General features: G+C 46.5%; 1 protein-coding gene across 1 annotated transcript in view; it reads left to right on the top strand.

Moving 5' to 3' along the window:
• PRMT7 (protein arginine methyltransferase 7) overlaps positions 1-19,594 on the top strand; it is a 63,045-nt gene that overhangs the window by 9,130 nt on the left and 34,321 nt on the right. The window contains exons 7-12 of the mRNA XM_044269532.1: positions 835-1,064; positions 2,503-2,683; positions 5,583-5,710; positions 10,858-10,987; positions 16,650-16,733; positions 19,466-19,513. Of these exons, the coding sequence (XP_044125467.1) occupies positions 835-1,064; positions 2,503-2,683; positions 5,583-5,710; positions 10,858-10,987; positions 16,650-16,733; positions 19,466-19,513 (801 nt within the window). The remainder of the gene's footprint in view (positions 1-834; positions 1,065-2,502; positions 2,684-5,582; positions 5,711-10,857; positions 10,988-16,649; positions 16,734-19,465; positions 19,514-19,594) is intronic.

The following is a 19,594-nucleotide window of genomic DNA, read 5'->3' as shown; positions in this document are numbered from 1 at the left end:
ATGTATCTGGTGCAACTTCATTGTGTTGTATGATTTAAGCCTCATGCACACAACCGTTCCGTTTTTTGCGGTCCGCAGATCTGCAAAAAACGGAAGACACCCAATGCCTTCCGCAATTTGCGGAACGGAACGGGCGGCCCATTGTAGACATGCCTATTCTTGTCCGCAAAACGGACAAGAATAGGACATGCTATATGTTTTTCCCGGGGCCACGGAGTGCTGTCCGCATCTTTTGCGGCCCCATTAAAGTAAATGGCTCTGCACACGAGCCGCAAAAAACGTGGCTCGGACGCGGTCCCGTAAAACGGTTGTGTGCTTGAGGCCTTAGTCTTAAAAAATAAACCAGGTTGCTGCCTGGTGTAGGATGCCAAGTGTCTCAGATACTAAATCTGCCACAATCCAGATCTAATCTGATGTATCTCCTAAATGTTGCAGAAAACGGCGCAGTCGGCACGTCGTGCAACATTTTTTCACCAAAAAACAGACGTATCTGGTTTGATAAGTGTCCCCCAAAAGATAGGAGCTAATGCTATGCTCATTATATAAGTATTCATTGGAGGCCAGCTGGCACCAGATGAGGTAGCATACAAGAGAGGTCACCTTGCCGTTGTGGATGGCCACAAAAGATTTTGATCAAAATATATTTGCTACGTACGTACCTACCTCACGTTTATTCATATGGTAAATATAGAATTCGTTCATATATTCTGTGTTTGCAGAATGCTTTTGCTTTATGTTGGATCTGTTCTACATTTTGTTATTTTCCTTCTACTTTTATCTTATTGCTACTGCTGTTCTGTTAGCGAACAAACCTCTCTCTACCTTTGTTTCTAGGAGCGTTGGGAAGCAGTCCCTCACAGAGCCACTGTTTATGCTCAAGTAGTCGAGTCACACAGGCTCTGGAGTTGGAACAAGCTCTTACCCATGCAGTTGGATGGCAGAACCATTCAACCACCACCTGAAATGCAGAGCTGCCCAGGAGCCCCCTCAGTATGTGATATCCAGCTGAGCCAGCTAAAGCCAGGAGACTTCAGACCTCTCAGTGACATCCTGGTTATCTTCAGGTGAGGAGTCTGATGAAATTCACTGCTGCCTTATATACAAGCTCCAGCTATATACATATATACCTTAGTGAAAAAGTGTAATACTTCCCTAATCATGTAAGTGAGACGGGGGAAACAGTGGTTGTAGACTGATGAAGCCTTTCAGGGCACACACTGAAATCATTGTGCCCCCCCTCAGTAGACTCTAGAGCGTCTATTTACACGTGCCTTAGTAATTAATATATAACTTTTATTACAAAACTGCTCAAAATTGACTATACATATACAGTACATGAGACTGTTTTAACATCTCAGCAGTTGGCAGGCTAAAGCTCCACATTATAGCTAGTACCTAAAGGGTTATTCAGCTGCTATAGTCTTCAGCTTGTTGGATGTAACACATTGTAGTCCGTTAGTTGTGCACCTTCACCGGCGGCATTCTTTCTTATTTCTTTCCTTTCCCTAAACATTGATGTATTGTACCGGGCTATCCCTGCCTAGCTGCTGTACTTAAAGGGAACCTGTCATCGGGATTTTGTGTATAGAGCTGAGGACATGGGTTGCTATATGGCCGCTAGCACATCCGCAATATCCAGTCCCCATAGCTCTGTGTGCTTTTATTGTGTAAAAAAAAATCAGTTTGAAACATATGCAAATTAACCAGAGATGAGTCCAGCGTGAAGGAGCCCAGCACCGCCCCGCATCCTCAGAATCTCCTCCTTGCTCCCCGACGTCAGAAAGCCAGAGCGCCGTAATCTCGCTATGCGTGAGCTAGCGCATGCGCAGTTCCTTCCCTGAGACTGATGCCAGCACAGGAAAGGAACACTATGACAACACTGCACATGCGCTAGCTCGCTTATGGCTTTCTGACGTCGGGGAGCAAGGAGTAGATTCTGAGGATGCGGGGCGGTGCTGGGCTCCTTCATGCTGGACTCATCTCTGGGACAGGACAAATCTCAGGTTAATTTGCATATGTTTCAAACAGTTTTTTTTTGCACAATAAAAGCACACAGAGCTATGGGGACTGGATATTGCGGATGTGCTAGCGGCCATCTAGCAACCCATGTCCTCAGCTCTATACACAAAATCCTGGTGACAGGTTCCCTTTAAAACACACACAAACTGCCTCCCTACATGTTTCGCTGGAAAGCGGTGTCTTCAGGATATCGGGCAGATCGCCGTTTTCCGGTGAAACATGTCGGGATATAATGATGTTATAAACGTCACACACACCGTGCCTATTGGTCCTTTTGTTTGTAATTAACCCCCTCAGTAGAAGGCGCTGTTTAATGCAGCTATATATTTTAGCTAGAAGGGATTCCAATATTGTTTTGCAAATTTCTGTTCTCTGTATGGATTGTCTCATGGATTGAGTGGACATCCCTGTATTTTCACTGTAGATTAGTGCACATAAAATTGTTGCTTATTTAAAAGAAAGTATTTTTTTTATTTTTCGAAGAGTGGACTTCAGCAAGCAGGTCAGCAGTTCTTCGGCGTCTCATAATGTCAGCTTCACATCTTTGGCCGGTGGATCAGCCCAGGTGGTATTGTCGTGGTGGGACATTGACATGGACCCTGAAGCTACAATCAACTGCAGCATGAAGCCAGGCTGGTTATATCCTGCATTGCATCCTGTGCCGGTAAGGAAGGGGCTTGGGGTTGAGGTTTCTGGCATGCTTAGCTTACTTGCCAACAGGTAGGAAGGAAGGGTGAGAAAAAGGGGAAGTTGTTTAGTAGAGGATTGCTGCTTACTCACATACATACATGTGACTTCCACGGCTCCCATACATCACCAACGTTCTCCTATGTCTCGGGCAAAATCCTTGCTATCTGATCTTTAGCTATGGTGCAGGAGAATTGTGAACTGGTGAGCTCCAGAGTAATGGTGGATATGCGCCACAACCAAGCAATTGTGATCATTGCTTTTTGTGGGTATGCTTTGGTACTGATGTTGATAGGCCATTAATAAATGCATACAATCAAATTCTGCTGAGGTTAATTCAGGTAAGGGAGCATATGAGGTCCAGAATAGGGCAGCCTTTGGATCACCAGGTATGAATCAGAGGCCACATCTCTACCACACAATGGCCCTGACTAATCATACCTTTACTCCAGAATTCCTGTTTAAAACAACAAAAAAATTGGGCCTTTGAGACTTTTTGGGCTCGCTGGCACAATGTGTGAATTTTTGCAGTTTTACACCACTTGATCCAGTTTGGAAATATGGGTGGGAAAGTGAATGTCACCACGGTTAATGAGTTTTTCTCCAGATTTGTCATTGCAATCTGAGTCCGGTAGGAGGGTGCAGTAGGAAAACTGGAGGAGCTTTTCCAGACAAAAGTGTTAGGCTTAAACGGGTTCTGCACTTTGTTTTAACTGATGATCTATCCTCTGGATGGATCATTAGCTTCTGATCGGCGGGGTCCGACACCTGGGACCCCCGCCGATCAGCTGTTTGAGAAGGCAGCGGCGCTGGCAGTAGCACCGCGGCCTTCTCACTGTTTACCTCTGGCCCAGTGACGTCACGACTAGTATCAGTGGCCTGAGTGGGGCTAAGCTCCATTCAAGTGAACCGAGCTTAGCCCCGGCCAGGCCAGTGATACTAGTCAAGTCAGTTTACGTCACTGGGCCAGAGGTAAACAGTGAGAAGGCCGCGGTGCTACTGGAGCGCCGCTGCCTTCTCAAACAGCTGATCGGCGGGGGTCCCGGGTGTCGGACCCCCGCCGATCAGATGCTGATGATCTATCCAGAGGATAGATCATCAGTTAAAACAAAGTGCAGAACCCCTTTAAGGATAACACTAATTTATGAAACATGTGACATTTGATAAATGTGACATAAAGTACGCCAACACAGACTCAAGCAAAACTGACTTCAAATATTCCCCTCAATTCTCTCCTATGAATCTGATGATGGATATTGTTTGAAAAAATCTCCCCACTGCTCTGTGGCTCCCAAGCCCTCTTCACTGAACTTATGATCCTCGTCTGTAAACTTTCGCACAGACAGTGTCACTTGCATCACTGCAACCAATGACTGGCCTCTGCGGTAACATGTCCCCAAGCAGCTGGTTACTGCTAGACAATGTGCTGCTTGGGAACACGTCACCGATGAGGCCAGTTATTGACTGCAATGGCACAAGTGACCCTGTCCATGCAGAAGCTGACAGACGGGTATTAATGGTTACCTTTGATGTAAGATATTATCTGGTTGCTGTTTGATCATTTAAGATAATGAACCTGGGGGACTGGATATAGGCAAGATGTCTAAGATGTCTTCCTTCACACTCCAATTAGCCATACAACCATTTTATGTTCTTTCCAAGATGTAAGAAAATGCTATCTTTCCTTGGCACCATAATGGGTGTAGTTGTAAATAGAAACTTTGCCGAAAGGGTCATTTTGATGGAGGAGATGCAACCAAACCAGGAGAGGTGGTGTTGAGACCACGTATGCAGATCAGGTTTCAGTTTTTTTAAATGGTGAAGGGTAGTCAGTTCGATAAAAGAAATCTATGGCGACTCTAAGACACATGTCCAAGTACATAAGCTTTTTTTTTGTTGCCCATTGAAAATAAAAGTTTAATTTAAAGAGATTGCCCCTTTACAGGAACTAATCCTCTATGCACAGGTCCCCTCAGATCTCAAAAATGGGGGCCCATGTCCTCCATTTTGACTGGAGCAGCAGAGGCGCATATGTGTCCGCTGTTCTGTTCAAATAGGAGTGCACGGCCCCTATTCTTGTGATTGAGGTCCATCTAGATTTGTGAAAAATGTTAGAAATATAAAAATGTACCCTCCAGTGCCACATGTGCACTCAAGAGCCCCTAAATTATAAAGATAAGTATATGCAGATAATGATAATTCGTATATTACATGCAACCAAAATGTGACTGAAAAAATATATAGTAATAGCAATATATCCTACAACAAAAAACTAACATATCAACTCCAAATTTTCAAGAAGAATCACTGTTCTAACCTAATCCAAATTTACTATAAATCCTAAATAGAATACATTACCAAGTACTAAAGCGACTAACTAAACAAACAACAACAGACTGCAGAATATGGCCATATGAAATACCGCATAGGGTTCCGCACATACATGTAGCCAACACCTCAACTAGGAGGCCTTTTCTAGTGAAGAAGGGGTGGGCAGCGGGAGAATCTTCAGCTTGGTGAGTAGTTCCTCACCATGAATAGAAGAGAAGCCATACTGTCTCCTGTTCTATGTGAAGAACGGGTAAAAAGGAAATTCCCAGCGGTATATGATGGTACACTTGTGTGGGATCTGCAGGATTGTATGCGAGGATCTGAATTTCTGGATGGTACAAGGTTCCACATTCAGAACAACATCTGGAAATCGGCGTCGACCAACGCAGTCTTGAGACATTTACTCACCTCTTCAGTAAATAGAAGGTTTAGCACCACCCCGTTCCTGCATGCGTCACAGGGAGCGCCGTAAGCCTTGTACATTTCAAGATGTCAGTCATAAACCTCACAAAACCAGTTCTTTCTTTTTTCTGAACGTGTTTTAGTGGAGGGACCACTGGATGCAGTGCGTATACTTCCTGCCGGAGGAATTAAAGGTGGCGCGAGAGGAGGAGATTTGTCTCGCTGCTCATCAGGATGACTACTGCGTGTGGTACAATTTGACAAAGCCAAGGTAATTGAAGCCCACACTGCAAATTCAAAAGGGGTCGTCTCACGTTAGTAAATGGCGTTTATCATGTAGAGAAAGTTAATACAAGGCACTTACTAATGTATTGTGATTGTTCATATTGCCTCCTTTGCTGTCTGGATTCATTTTTCCATCACATTATACACTGCTTGTATCCAGGGGTTACGACCACCCTGTAATCCATCAGTGGTGGCGGTGCTTGCACACTATAGGAAAAAGCCATCTTGTATCTGCGCAGCAGTGGTGGCCGTAATCCCTGCATACGAACGGTGTATAATGCGATTGAAAAATGAATCAAACCAGAAATATGGACAATCACAATACATTAGTAAGTGCCTTGTATTAACTTTCTCTACATGATAAATGCCATTTTCCAAGGTGAAACAACACCTTTAAATGCAACTTTTCTCAATATTACATAAAATACATTAAACTGCAAAAACAAACGTACCGGTATTTGGTTAGTTTATTAACTATTGTCAGCAATACAAAATATATCAATGTAAAGGAATTCTTCATCACTTAAACATCAATGACCTTCCCGTAAGATAGGCATCTGTGATTGGTGCAGCTCCAGTCCCCCAGGACTTCTGCTGATTAAGGGCTCGTGCACACGACCGTTGTTTGGGTCCGTATCTGAGACGCATTTTTTGCGGCTTGGATGCAGACCCATTTTGATGGGTCTGCAAAAGATGTGGACAGCACACTGTGTGTTGTCCGCATCCCTTCCGTGGCCCTGCAACAAAATAAATGTAAAAATAGACTATGCCCTATTCTTGTGGACCGCACACAGCTGTGTTTTGTGGACCCCAAAACACGGTGCGGTCGTGTGCATGAGCCCTAACCCTGTGAAGGTACTACAGTGCTCCAGCAAGAATTTACATCACATTCATTGTTATCCATAAGGGCAGCTGGGCTAGAATAGGTATCCAGAACACTTTCTTCCATCATACGTGCTGCATTTCATTAAAATGGACCTCTGGATTTGGGGCACTCCCTGATCCCTAGTATTTCTTCTGTAACAGAATGGCTCCAGTGAGCAGATATAGAGAACAGCCATCAAGCTCAGCACAATATACTACATATTCCATTGTGTCCAATCCTTAGTGTTTGCCGTCCATCTCCTTTATATCCAATTACAATTGTGAAGCCTCCAGAGTCTGGACTTGGATAGAGATACAACATATGCAGTTCGCTTTGCCACTCCATGCTTATTTTCCATGTTCAACATTAAAGGCGCCTTCTAAGCTGTTGGACTATTTGCCCAAGGATGGGGGCGTTATAAAGTGATAAAAGAATGTAGGCTCACCGCAGGGGCGGGCACAGACAGCAGAGGGCCCTTGTTCGAAGGATGTGCCTGCCCCCCCCCCCCCCCCCCCCAAGCCACAAATATAAACATATACGTGCAAATAAAAAACATCTTGTTGATATGGGTCAATATGTTTACAATATGTACATATATGTTTTCATACTAGACCATGCCTCTAACTAACTATACACACCCAGCCCCCTTAATGCCCCCACATAATAATTATTCCCCTTTTGTGCCAGTACATAGTACAGTAGTTATGCCCACACTATGCACCCTTCAGAGTAGTATTGCCAAAATATCTGCACCCCTCACAGTAGTTATGCCCAGATATGTGCCCCCTCACAGTAGTTATGCCCACACTGTGCACCCTTCAGAGTAGTAATGCCAAAATATCTGCACCCTTCACAGTAGTTATGCCCAGATATGTGCCCCCTCACAGTAGTTATGCCCAGATATGTGCCCCCTCACAGTAGTTATGCCCAGATATGTGCTCCCTCACTGTAGTTATGCCCAGATATGTGCTCCCTCACTGTAGTTATGCCCAGATATGTGCCCCTTCACTGTAGTTATGCCCATATATGTGCCCCTTCACTGTAGTTATGCCCAGATATATGCCCCTTCACAGTAGTTATGCCCAGATATGTGCTCCCTCACTGTAGTTATGCCCAGATATGTGCTCCCTCACTGTAGTTATGCCCAGATATGTGCCCCTTCACTGTAGTTATGCCCATATATGTGCCCCTTCACTGTAGTTATGCCCAGATATGTGCCCCCTCACAGTAGCTATGCCCAGATATGTGCCCCCTCACAGTAGCTATGCCCAGATATGTGCCCCCTCACAGTAGCTATGCCCAGATATATGTCCTGTTCACAGAAAGTGAAAAAAAAAATACTCACCTAGTTCCTCATGATCACAGTTCAGCCGCTGGCGCTCCACAGCAGTAGCAGGATGTAGTGTCACACATTGCTCTGCTGGTCTGTGTAGGAGCACAGCAGATTCCGGGCCGCACGGCTCCTCCTCATACACAGACCAGCAGTGTGATGTGTGACACTACATCCCGCTACTGCTGTGGAGCCAGGGTCATATTTTATGCTGCCCTGGGCACTTTAGTGCTGGCTTCCTCCCCCCACTGAAGTCCAAACTTTTTAGATAGCTGATGGTAAAATGTTCCCTAGGCCTTCAGCTATCCCTCAGGACTCCCTCATACGCTTGGACAATTAAACGACTGACCTGTTACATGTGCGCTTGGCAGCTGAAGGCATCTGTGTTGGTCCCATGTTCATGTGTGCCCGCATTGCTGAGAAATATGATGTTTTATTGTATGCAAACAGGGGCGTTGTGATGTGATGACAGTTGTGATGACATTTCCATTGCGAGGCGTTGTCAAAGTAGACAGGGTGTGCCAGTTGCAGAGAAACCAGAGCCTCTAGGTGTAATGGTAACGCCCCTGTTGCTCCTAGAGGATCATTCGCATATATTCAAATATTCATTTTGTTCTCAACAATGCGGGCACAAATGAACATGGGACCAACACTGATGGGTGTCTTAGCCATTTTACAGGCTAGAGCAGCGCTAAAGCATGTCCATTAGTGCCGGTGACATCACTGGGCTCACTGCTAGGTGGAAGGCACCTCCCAAATAGTACCCCAAGTGGTAATAAGGCTCCCTACAGGGCACCCCTAATAGAAATAAGGCCAATCTATAAGGCACTCTTATGGAGCCCTCAGTAGTAGTAATGCCCGCCACCACTCCCCACAGTATTTATAATATTCCTTGCAGTGCCACGATAAATTATAATGCTTGTCCTCTCCCTCCAGTCTTCGATACCATGCAGTCCCATGTAAATAACCTCTCTTCCTTAGTCTTCTATACCATGCAGTCCCATGTAAATAACTTCACTCCTCTACCTCCAGTCTTCTATACCATGCAGTCCCATGTAAATAACACCAGTCATCTCCCTCCAGTCCCATGTAATTAACGTATCTCTCTTACAGTTCTCTATAACATACAGTCCCATGTAAATAACTTAAATCCTCTCCTTCACCCCCTCCAACACATTGTCCCATATAAATAACATCACTCCTTACCCTACAGTCTTCTATAATATCCAGTCCCATGTAAATAACACCAGTAATTTCCCTCCAATCTTCCATAACATACAGTCCCATGTAAAAAAAATCTTAGTCTTTTATAACATACAGTCCCATGTAAATAACACCCTCCCCTCTCTTCTAACATACAGTCCCAGTTAAATAACATATTTCCCTCCCACTAAGCAGGGAGGAAGTTTAATAGGGGAGAACCACATCTCCCAGCATTTCTCTGCCACTTACATTCATTCCATGGCATCACAGGTATTTTAGGACTTCTCTCCACTGCTGAGCGCTGCCTTTTTCTGCACTGATCACATGATGGTGACCTCATCACAGGTCCTACCACCACTTCCACTGTTAAAAAAAAAATCACATGGCTATGAGGTCATCGCAGGTCCTTCAGCTATGGAGTATAGGCAGAACGGGCAGCAGATACATAGTAAGTCCCAATCAGGGCCCCCCAAACTCCGCCCCCTCTCGACCTCCACCCCAAGGTGCCCAAGCTACCCTGTTGGCAAAGGATGAGAGTGAAAAATATGATAAAATAAAAAAATAAACACCTCTGCTGGCACTGGAAAGGGCTCCCTCCCTTGCTGGGCCCCAGTGCAGCTGAACCAGTCTCTGGCTCACCACTTATATCCCTTGGCATTCCAGCAATGCTGTTCTGCTGCAGCCCATCACTGAACTCGGTGATATATCACATGGTATAACCGAGGCCAGTGATTGGCTGCAGTGGTCGCAAGTGGTATGCAGCTGAGTCACCGCTGCAGCCAAGTAATCACAGGATGGAGATGAGGACTGGAGCGGCAACACTGGAACAGCTGAAGTAGGAACAGCCTGCTGTAGCCAGCATATTTGCAATCACAAGCATTTCCATGGAATCTCGCAATAGGCTCCAGTGGTACTAAAATCACATATACTCTGTCTATTAGGTCCAGCACTTCTCTCCACGGGCCCCCAATCCTTTGTCCAGAACATAGGTTTAATATCTGCCATCTCTTCTCCGCATTTAGGCAGTTTGCATCCCCTCCCAGGCGCATTTGCCATAACATCCATGGGGTTCTGCATATCCAGTGTATTAAAGGGGTTTCTGATATTGATGACTTATCTTTAGGATACGTCGTCAATATCCAATCACTTGGGGTCCAACATCCCGCACCCCACCGATGCAGCCTCTGGTGCAGCAACTAGAACTTTGAAAGAAGCCAACAGCACAGCTCCATCCAAAATATAGTGGCCATACCGAGTAACTGCAGCTCAGGTCCCATTCACTTCAATGGGAGATGAGCTGCAGTAACCCAGCGCGGTCACTACATTGCTGTGCTTCTGGCTCCTTTTAAAGTGCTAGTTCCTAGGAAAAAAATAAGTTACCGGTATGTTTCCTCTTGTATAAGATGTGCATCTTACATAGATTTGTCTTCCCCAAGGCCAAGGGGCTTCCAACTCTCTCCCTGCAGATAATGTTGGGGGACAAACCATCATAACCATCAGACACAAACTGATGCACAGCTAATGCTCAAAATAAATCATATATTTTTTTTTTCTGTTCTTCTGACAGATCAGAACGGAAGGCTCATTGCAAATGTGAACGTAGCCTAAAGTTTATATCCTCCAGTCAGTTACCACCATGATGCAGGGCTTTGGCCCAATAAACAAATGTGATGGTGAACACATGCAGAGTGGTTGGCTGGTAGTCATCAGGCTTCTGTCTTTATTACCATTCTAGGGCAGCAGATAAGAGTTCATCAGACAGTCCTGCCTGCCGCTGTGGGGCTCACATCATGTGGAACCGTGCACGATTTGGGGAATTAAATGATCAAAGCAGAATGGACAAATACAAAGAAGCTTTAAAGATGGTGAGTCATACAGCAATATTGTACGGGTAAATTCTGTAATAATGTGAGTTGCAGTCATAATTTCAGGAGTGATCCAGTAATAATCCAGCAGTCCATCAGTACTTTTGTGTACACCTGCTGTTGTGACACAGCCTGTGTCTGCTGATGTCACCAGATCTCCCAATACAAACTGCACATATTAGACCTGATGAAGCTAGTGTACTGGCTTTGATAATCCATGTAAAAATGAAGATGAAGTAGAGTAGTTTATTTTAATATCAGGGAGGAAAACCTCAAAGTAAGAACCTAAGCCTCATGAGGTCTAAAAGTTGTATTTAATATATTGTGAAATCTGGTGACAGATCCCCTTTAGCCCTGCAAGTTATTATTTGAAGACTCTAAATGGAGCAATTCTGATAATATATTAGGGATTAATCTAGTATTTTTCGCCCTATACACACCTAGGTTTTAGAGGAGGACAATAAGAAAAACTATTTCTCGCTCGTATCGCTGGGGGACACGGAAGACTATGGGTATAGCTGCTGCCACTAGGAGGCGACACTAAGCAAAAAAAAAGTGTTAGCTCCTCCTCTCAGTTATACCCCTCCTGCAGACACTGAGCTAATCAGTTTTAGCTTAGTGTCCATAGGAGGCAGACATCCCTGCTTTGCAGGTCTGCAGATTTTTTTATTTTAATTTTTCTTTTTTTTTTTCCTTTATCTGGGCTGATGGCAGTCTCCAAGCTGCCAGCGTTTCCACCCAAGAGACGGGAGTCCAGGGGGGTCTCCAAGCCCGTTACCGGTCTCTAGAAGGCAAGTAGGACTAGAGGTTCCTAAAGCCTCTGTATCAAGGCAGCTTTCAGGTCACCAGGTCCGGCCTCTGCTAAGTCCCCTCTGTTACCGGTGTAGCTACCCTCACCAAGGAGTAGCACACTGAAGCTGGAGCCAGGGGGGCAGAAAACGCCAGACGGGTGAGTATTCTCTTAGTCCTCAAGGCCCCATTCCTCCTCCCTCCCCCTTTTCAGGTTTTCCCATGTGAATATTCCCCAAGGAGGCCTGCTTACCTCCACCTGAGGCCTCAGTTTCGGCAGTTTTTTTTATGCATGTGCAATGTTTCAGCTGAGTAGCCTTTTTCCTATAGCTTCTCCAATGGCTTCTGAAGTCCTGCCTCTCTCTATACCAAGGGGGTGAGTTGGACCAAGCCCTCAGAAGGCGCTCACCCACTTAAGCCTCATGCAGACGTCTGTGGAACACGGTCCGTGAGATACCGGACTGGCATTGCAGGCGCACACCGCGTCATTGGTTGCTATGACGCCATGCACTCCTGAAATGCCAGTCCGGTATCCCACGGACCGCGTTCCACGGACGTCTGCATGAGGCTTAAGTGGGTGAGCGCCTTCTGAGGGCTTGGTCCAACTCACCCCCTTGGTATAGAGAGGCAGGACTTCAGAAGCCATTGGAGAAGCTATAGGAAAAAGGCTACTCAGCTGAAACATTGCGCATGCATTAAAAAAAAACCCACCCCTGGCTTGCTTTAATCCCCACCAGCTGCCCAATAAGCTCCGCCCCAACCTTCTGCTTAACCCCTTCTTTGCCTCAGTACTACTGTGCTGAGTAAAGAGCTTACTGGGCTCTCTGTTGAGGCTTACAGTGCTGGTTATTAGTACAGACGGATGTGGGTGCAGTTCCCCTAGCTCTGTTTTGTTAGAATTATATACTTAGAACTATATATTTATATATTATTAACCCTTGGAGCTATCTGGTCCTTCTGAACCTAGTTCCCATGCCATTCTGTAGGCAGAATTTCTTTACCCTAATGCTGGATACATACGTCCTGTAGCGTAAGCGTAATCCTGGCACTACCGCTGGATACCGCACTCCCTGTAGCTTCCCCTCCTTCTATAGGCGGAGTAGTTACACTACCACTGAATTCCGTGAGTCCTGTCACATTCCCATCCCCCCTTAGGCGGAATATGTGCGCTCACCACTGGTCCCTGTACGTTCTGTAGCATTACCCTCCTTCCACAGGCGGAGTAATTGCCCTTGCGCAGGATACTGTACAGCCTGTAGCATTACCCTCCTTCCATAGGCGGTGTACTTGCTCTACCACTGGATACTGTACAGCCTGTGGCATTGCCCTTCTTCCGTAGGAGGAGTAATTGCACCCCCCACTGGGTTCTGTACAGCCTGTAGCATTGCTCTCCTTCCGTAGGAGGAGTAATTGCACTTCCACTGGGTACTGTATAGACTATCGCATTACCCTTCTTCCTTAGACGGAGTAATTGCACGTCCACTGGATACTATGCGTCCTGTTGCATTGCTCCCTACGCAGGCGGAGTTATTGCATTAATGCTGGATGTCATCTGTCCTGTCGGTTTTCCCCCTTATATAGGTGGTTTAGCTGCACCGCAGTCGCATACTGTAGATCCTGTAGCATTATCCTCCTATAGAGTAATTGCACTATCACTGGATCCTGGACAGACTGTCGCTTTACCCTCCTTCCTTAGGCGGAGTATTGCACTTCCACCGGATACCATACGTCCGGTTGCATTAACCCCTCTTCAGGCGGAGTAATTACTCTCTTACTAGTATTCATCTCTCCTGTCGGCTTTCCCCCTTCTATTGGGGGATTAGTTGCACCACAATTGCATGTTAGAGATCCTGTAGCATTACCCTCCCCCCATCGAAGGAGTAGTTGCACAACCAGTAGTGCTTGCACTACCAGGGGACCCTGTACATCTATTCGGTTCCCCTCTTTCCCTCAGCGGAGTAATTCCACTACAAAACTGTTCCTCCTATTACATTATCCGTCTTTCTTGGGTAGAGTAATTGCTTCAACATTGTCTACCGCGACTACTCTCATTTGTTCCTTGTTGCATGCCATCCCATTCCATGGGTGGCCTTATCCTACAATCGCCTTATCCCCCGTCATAGGTGGTATTTTGGCACTACTGCTGGATACTGTGACTGCTTCACACTACCACCTTCCTCAGGTAGTCTTAGTTTGGGTTGGTGTCTGGCGCCTATGTGGCAGCCTTGGTCTTCCAGGTCGGCCTGTAGCTCTAACAGGCCATTGGTATACCTTTTCTTGTGCCTTGAGTCCCTGTGAGGGGCAATCTCATTTGGTTGATTGTCATTGGCACGCCCAGCATCCACACTCCTTCCGTAGGTGGAACGTCTGCTCTGATTGCCAGTTGTCTTCCTTCTCAGGTGGATTGTTGCGCTAGCACCAATTCTTGGTGGCTATTGCTGTTGTCCTCATTTTCAGGTGGAGTCTCTCCTCTGACCCTAGAGGCCATAGTGGTTGCTATCGCCTCCCCCCTGTGCGGCAGTCTTTGCGCTGCCCATAGATATTCTGGCTACTCCGGTTCCATGGCTACTACTGCGAGTCCTTCCCAGGGGGAATTTTTGCGTTCATCCTTCAACTGCGGCTTACATGATGCATCGGCTGTAGACACTACATTTATGGTTTTCTCCTCATCAACTTCCTCCATGTGGAGTATCGGACCTGGCATTCCAGCCGTATCTACACAGCATTCCCTCTGTGTCTACCTTTTCCTTCTTCCACAGGGGGCACTTTGCTTATGTTCTGCCATGACACGCTGCGGCTGAGGGGTTTGCTCACTTCTGCTGGGCATTAGTACGTTTTCTGTACCTGGTATAACCTACCGATTTCTATAGCGCTGGCTTAGCGCCCTGTACCCTTTACATGTACCGCATTGCCTCTACAATCTACTACGGTGACAGCATCAGCGTTCCCTCCGTGTGGAGTTTGGGTATGCACTTATTCAGTTTGCATATGTGAGTTGTCTGCATGGCTCCCCTCACTGGGTCGAGCGGTTGTATTGCCCTTATTACCACCCCTATGTGCTAGTTTTCTTCTAAGCCGCATCGGCTGCTTTTACTTCTCCGCTTCCGCAGGGCGAGTAGTTGCGCTCTACCACATACTGTTACTGCCTGCTCGGCCAGTGTTCGTAGCCATTGGGTTCTCGTATGCCCCCTTTCTGCTGTGGGGTGCCTGCGCGGGTGGTGTTGGTTCTGTTACCAGTGTGTTTCTGGGACTTTGTGGCATTCGGGGTCCACACTCCCTTCCTGACGCAGTATTTTTCTTATCTCTGGTTCCTGTCTGCAGTTTCCGATTAGGTCTACCAGTTCAGGCAGCCTTCCATGGAGTATCAGATGGCTTCTCTCCTCTCTTGTTCTGGAATTTTTTCTTGTGGAGCATTCTCATGCCTGATTTCCAGGTTCTCTAGCCCTGACTTGTTGGTCATGGTCCCACTGGAGTGTTCTTCTCTTCTGGCAGTCCAGTTTGGTGTGTGGGGTCTTTGCCTTGGGGCATCCCTACTTTTTCCCCCATGGGGGGCAAGTTTTGTCACATCTGCACTTCTTTGGCCCTTGATATCCAGATGCCATTTTCAGTTCGTCTTCTTCCTCTGAATCCAGGCTTTGTATTTACCTCCTGTATCTTTCACAATCGCTCCTTTGCTTTTGGTGACTGTCCTGTCTTCATTCTTGTCCACCTTGTGGATATTCTTTGTGCTCTCCACTTCTTCTGAAGTCTCCTAAGCCGTGACTTATATTCCCTAGGCTGTTCTTTCTTCTGCCCAGCCGCTCTTTGGTTGGCCTTCCGGGGAATGGGTCTTCCTGTCCCTTTTCAAGATTCCTGGTGTGTCTTTCCTTATGACCGGCCTTGGATTGGTTCTGTTCTTGTTCCCTCCCCATGGTACTGCTCTTTAATGTCCCATGGTCTTCTGTGTCCCCCAATGATACGAGCAAGAAAATAGGATTTTTTTGTGCTTACCTGTAAAATGCTTTTCTTGCTGAGTTCATTGGGAGACACAGCTCCCACCCTGTATGTACATTGCTGGTTCTCCTAGATTGGTCCTTCTGGTTCTTGATGATGACTCATCTCCGGTTTTCTTACTTTTTATTGTTTTCTGTTGGCTTCTCCTGGCTGCTCCTACTGCTTTCGTACAAACTGATTAGCTCAGTGTCTGCAGGAGGGATATAGCTGAGAGGAGGAGCTAACACTTTTTTGCTTAGTGTCGCCTCCTAGTGGCAGCAGCTATACCCATGCTCTTCTGTGTCCCCCAATGAACTCAGCGAGAAAAGGATTTTACAGGTAAGCACAAAAAAAAAAGCTAATTTTTTAAATTAGACCCCAGATCAGACCAGTAATCAGACCTCAGCTCACAGCCCCAATCAGACCCCCGATGTTAATAAGACCCACCTTTTAGACCTCAGATGAGCCCCCATTGCCATATTTTAGCCCCCATTGCCTCATATCAGCCCCACTGCCACAGAGCACATAAAAAAAAAAAAAAAAACACTTACCTCTCCTGCTCCGGACGCCGCCACTCCTCACCTCCGGCGCTCTGTCTTTTTCAGCGCACAGCGTAAGGTCACAGAGCGCCCTGCGCTGTGCACAGCCACTTCACAGCCGAGGACCAGGAAGCAGTGAGTACAGAGACCTCACCGCTTCCCGGTCCTCCGGTACTAATTAGCGCTTCCATAATAAAAACGCTCATTAGTATTCACCCCATAAGACGCAGAGCCATTTTCCCCCCATTTTTTTGGGGGGGGGGGGGGAGTGCATCTTATGGGGCGAAAAAATATGGTAATCTAATTTAATAAATGCATACGTTAAACTTGTTTTCATATTTTTGAATGAAATTCCTCTACAGATCCTGACGCCAAGCTCATTGTGTTTGTGTGTGAGTGATGGCAGCCTACTGCCCATGCTGGCACATTCGGTTGGGGCTTCACAGGTAATATATCTGCTGATTAGATGAATATGCTAATTACTCATTCCTAATTTTCTAATAAACATTCTGTATTGTAGATATGCATCCTTACTGGTTTTCATCCTTTATCGTTCAGCTTACTAATATATCTGCAGTCCTATATATCTGAAAAAATGGCTGACATGTTGCATGTGCTCCTGGCAGCTGAAGGCATCTGTGTTGGTCCCGTGTTCATATGTGCCTACGTTGCTGAGAAACATGTTTTCTCATCCATATAATTGGGGGACACATGCTTGACCATGGGACACTAAGCACAAAAGTGTGAGCTCCTTCCTTCAGTTATACCCTTCCTACAGGGACTAAGCTAAATCAGTTCTAGCTTAATGTCTGTAGGAGGCAGACCTCCCTGCTATGCAGGTCTGCAAATTTTTTCCTTTTTTGATTTTTCTTTCTTTCTTTTCTTCTGGAGCTGGAGAAGCCTCCGGTGCGCAATGCCCCGTCTCAACGGGGCCCTTCCTCCTTCTCGGCGGTCCCGGGCCTGTGCTCTGCCGGCGTAGCTGCTAATTAGGGCCTGGCTTCTCTGCGGCGTACTCCCGCATCGGCTCCCCGCGGGTTCTTCTCTCCCGGCCGGCATCTCCATTCGGCTGGAGCTCTAGCGGCAGCTCCGCTATCCCGTGAGGGGGGGGGGGGTTGCGGAGCAGGGACAGCAGAAAGGGTCGGGCCTGTGCTTCCCCACATTTTCGCCGGGGACCGGCTCTATTTTGAGGGCAGACTTTTTGGCAAGCGCCTGGATTAGATCATTTCTGATGCTACAGGCAGTAAGAGCACTCATTTACCACAGAACAGGGTTCGTTTCAACGAGTCCAAAAAGCATAAGTCTATTTTTCGCCCCTTTCTGAGTTTTTCCAGCCCCAAGCGGCCAACCGACAAGTCTGTCCCGGATCAGAAGCGCAAGCCTTCCTTCAAACCTCGCCCTTCCTGGCTTCCCCGTCAAAAGGGCTCCAAGTCCTATAACCCCAAGACCTCCTCTGCATGACAGGCTATCTTCATCTGTTTGGATTTTTGTACTTACCGTGAATTCTGTTTCTCTTCCGTTCATTGGGGGACACGGCTCCCACCCACTCTCTCTTTTCACAGGCCTATTTGTGGCCTGCGTGGTTCTGGGTTTGTACATTGTTTGGTTTTCCTGTTTTTCTCTTGCTTCTCCTACTGCTTTTTCACTAACTATTTTAACTTAGTCCCTGTAGGAAGGGTATAGCTGAAGGGAGGAGCTCACAGTTTTGTGCTTAGTGTCCACCTCCTAGTGGCAGCAGCTATACCCATAGTCAAGCTTGTGTCCCCCAATGAACAGAAGAGAAACAGATTTTATGGTCAAAATCTAGTACAAAAGTCTAGTTTTAGTGTATGAAAATGAGCCTCCTAGAGGCTCTGCTCTCTCTGCAACTTCCACACTCTCTGCAGTTTAATAGGGCCAGACAGTGAAAACGTCATCACGCCTGACCCTGTCAATCAAAGTAGAGAGAGCGCAGCAGTTACAGAAAGAACAGAGCCTCTAGGAGTAACGGCAGCGCCCCCGTTGCTCCTAGAGGTTTATTTGAATATATAAAAACATTATTTTTCTCAGCGGACACATATGAACATGGGACCAACACAGATGTCTTCAGCTGCCAAAAACACATGTAACAGGTCTGCTTGTGTCATAGGTACAAAACTGCTGACAGATGCCCCTTAATGCTTCTCATTAGTGTAGACTGGCTCCTGTAAGAGCTGTCTGATCTGGTAAGTGGTCTTGGCTACCCTTATATAGCAGTCTGGATGTATAGTATGGTGCGCCCCCTATAACAGCAGCCTGGATGTATAGTATGGTGCGCCCCCTATAACAGCAGTCTGGATGTATAGTATGGTGCGCCCCTTATAACAGCAGCCTGGATGTATAGTATGGTGCGCCCCTTATAACAGCAGCCTGGATGTATAGTATGGTGCGCCCCTTATAACAGCAGTCTGGATGTATAGTATGGTGCGCCCCCTATAACAGCAGCCTGGATGTATAGTATGGTGCGCCCCTTATAACAGCAGCCTGGATGTATAGTATGGTGCGCCCCTTATAACAGCAGTCTGGAAGTATAGTATGGTGCGCCCCCTATAACAGCAGCCTGGATGTATAGTATGGTGCGCCCCTTATAACAGCAGCCTGGATGTATAGTATGGTGCGCCCCTTATAACAGCAGCCTGGATGTATAGTATGGTGCGCCCCTTATAACAGCAGCCTGGATGTATAGTATGCTGCGCCCCCTATAACAGCAGTCTGGATGTATAGTATGGTGCGCCCCTTATAACAGCAGCCTGGATGTATAGTATGGTGCGCCCCTTATAACAGCAGCCTGGATGTATAGTATGCTGCGCCCCCTATAACAGAAGTCTGGATGTATAGTATGGTGCGCCCCCTATAACAGAAGTCTGGATGTATAGTATGGTGCGCCCCCTATAACAGAAGTCTGGATGTATAGTATGGTGCGCCCCCTATAACAGCAGCCTGGATGTATAGTATGGTGGACTATCCTTGTATAACAGAGGTCTGGCTGTGTAGTCTGCATTCTGCTATTACAGCAGTCTGACTGTGCAGTTTGGAGCAACCCTCGAACTGCAATTTATTATTAAATTAAACCTGAAGTTTAGCAAGCAATACATAATGTTTGCCTTTGTACAAGCAGAACGTTTTGCATTACTGCCTAGCATTTCCATTTTATCCTTTTCAGGTATTCACCTTAGAGTCTTCTGCCATGGCTCAGCAGCTTATGGACAAGGTTGGTATATCGGCAAACACATTAAAATTTTATTGGAAAAAAAAAAGGATTGTGTGAGATTAAGGAATTTTGGCTGCATTG

The sequence above is a fragment of the Bufo gargarizans genome, chromosome 10 (assembly GCF_014858855.1).
Source record: "Bufo gargarizans isolate SCDJY-AF-19 chromosome 10, ASM1485885v1, whole genome shotgun sequence".
Lineage (NCBI taxonomy): Eukaryota > Metazoa > Chordata > Amphibia > Anura > Bufonidae > Bufo > Bufo gargarizans.
The sequence above is the reverse complement of the archived record's forward strand: the minus strand, read 5'-3'. Positions and strand labels throughout refer to the sequence as shown.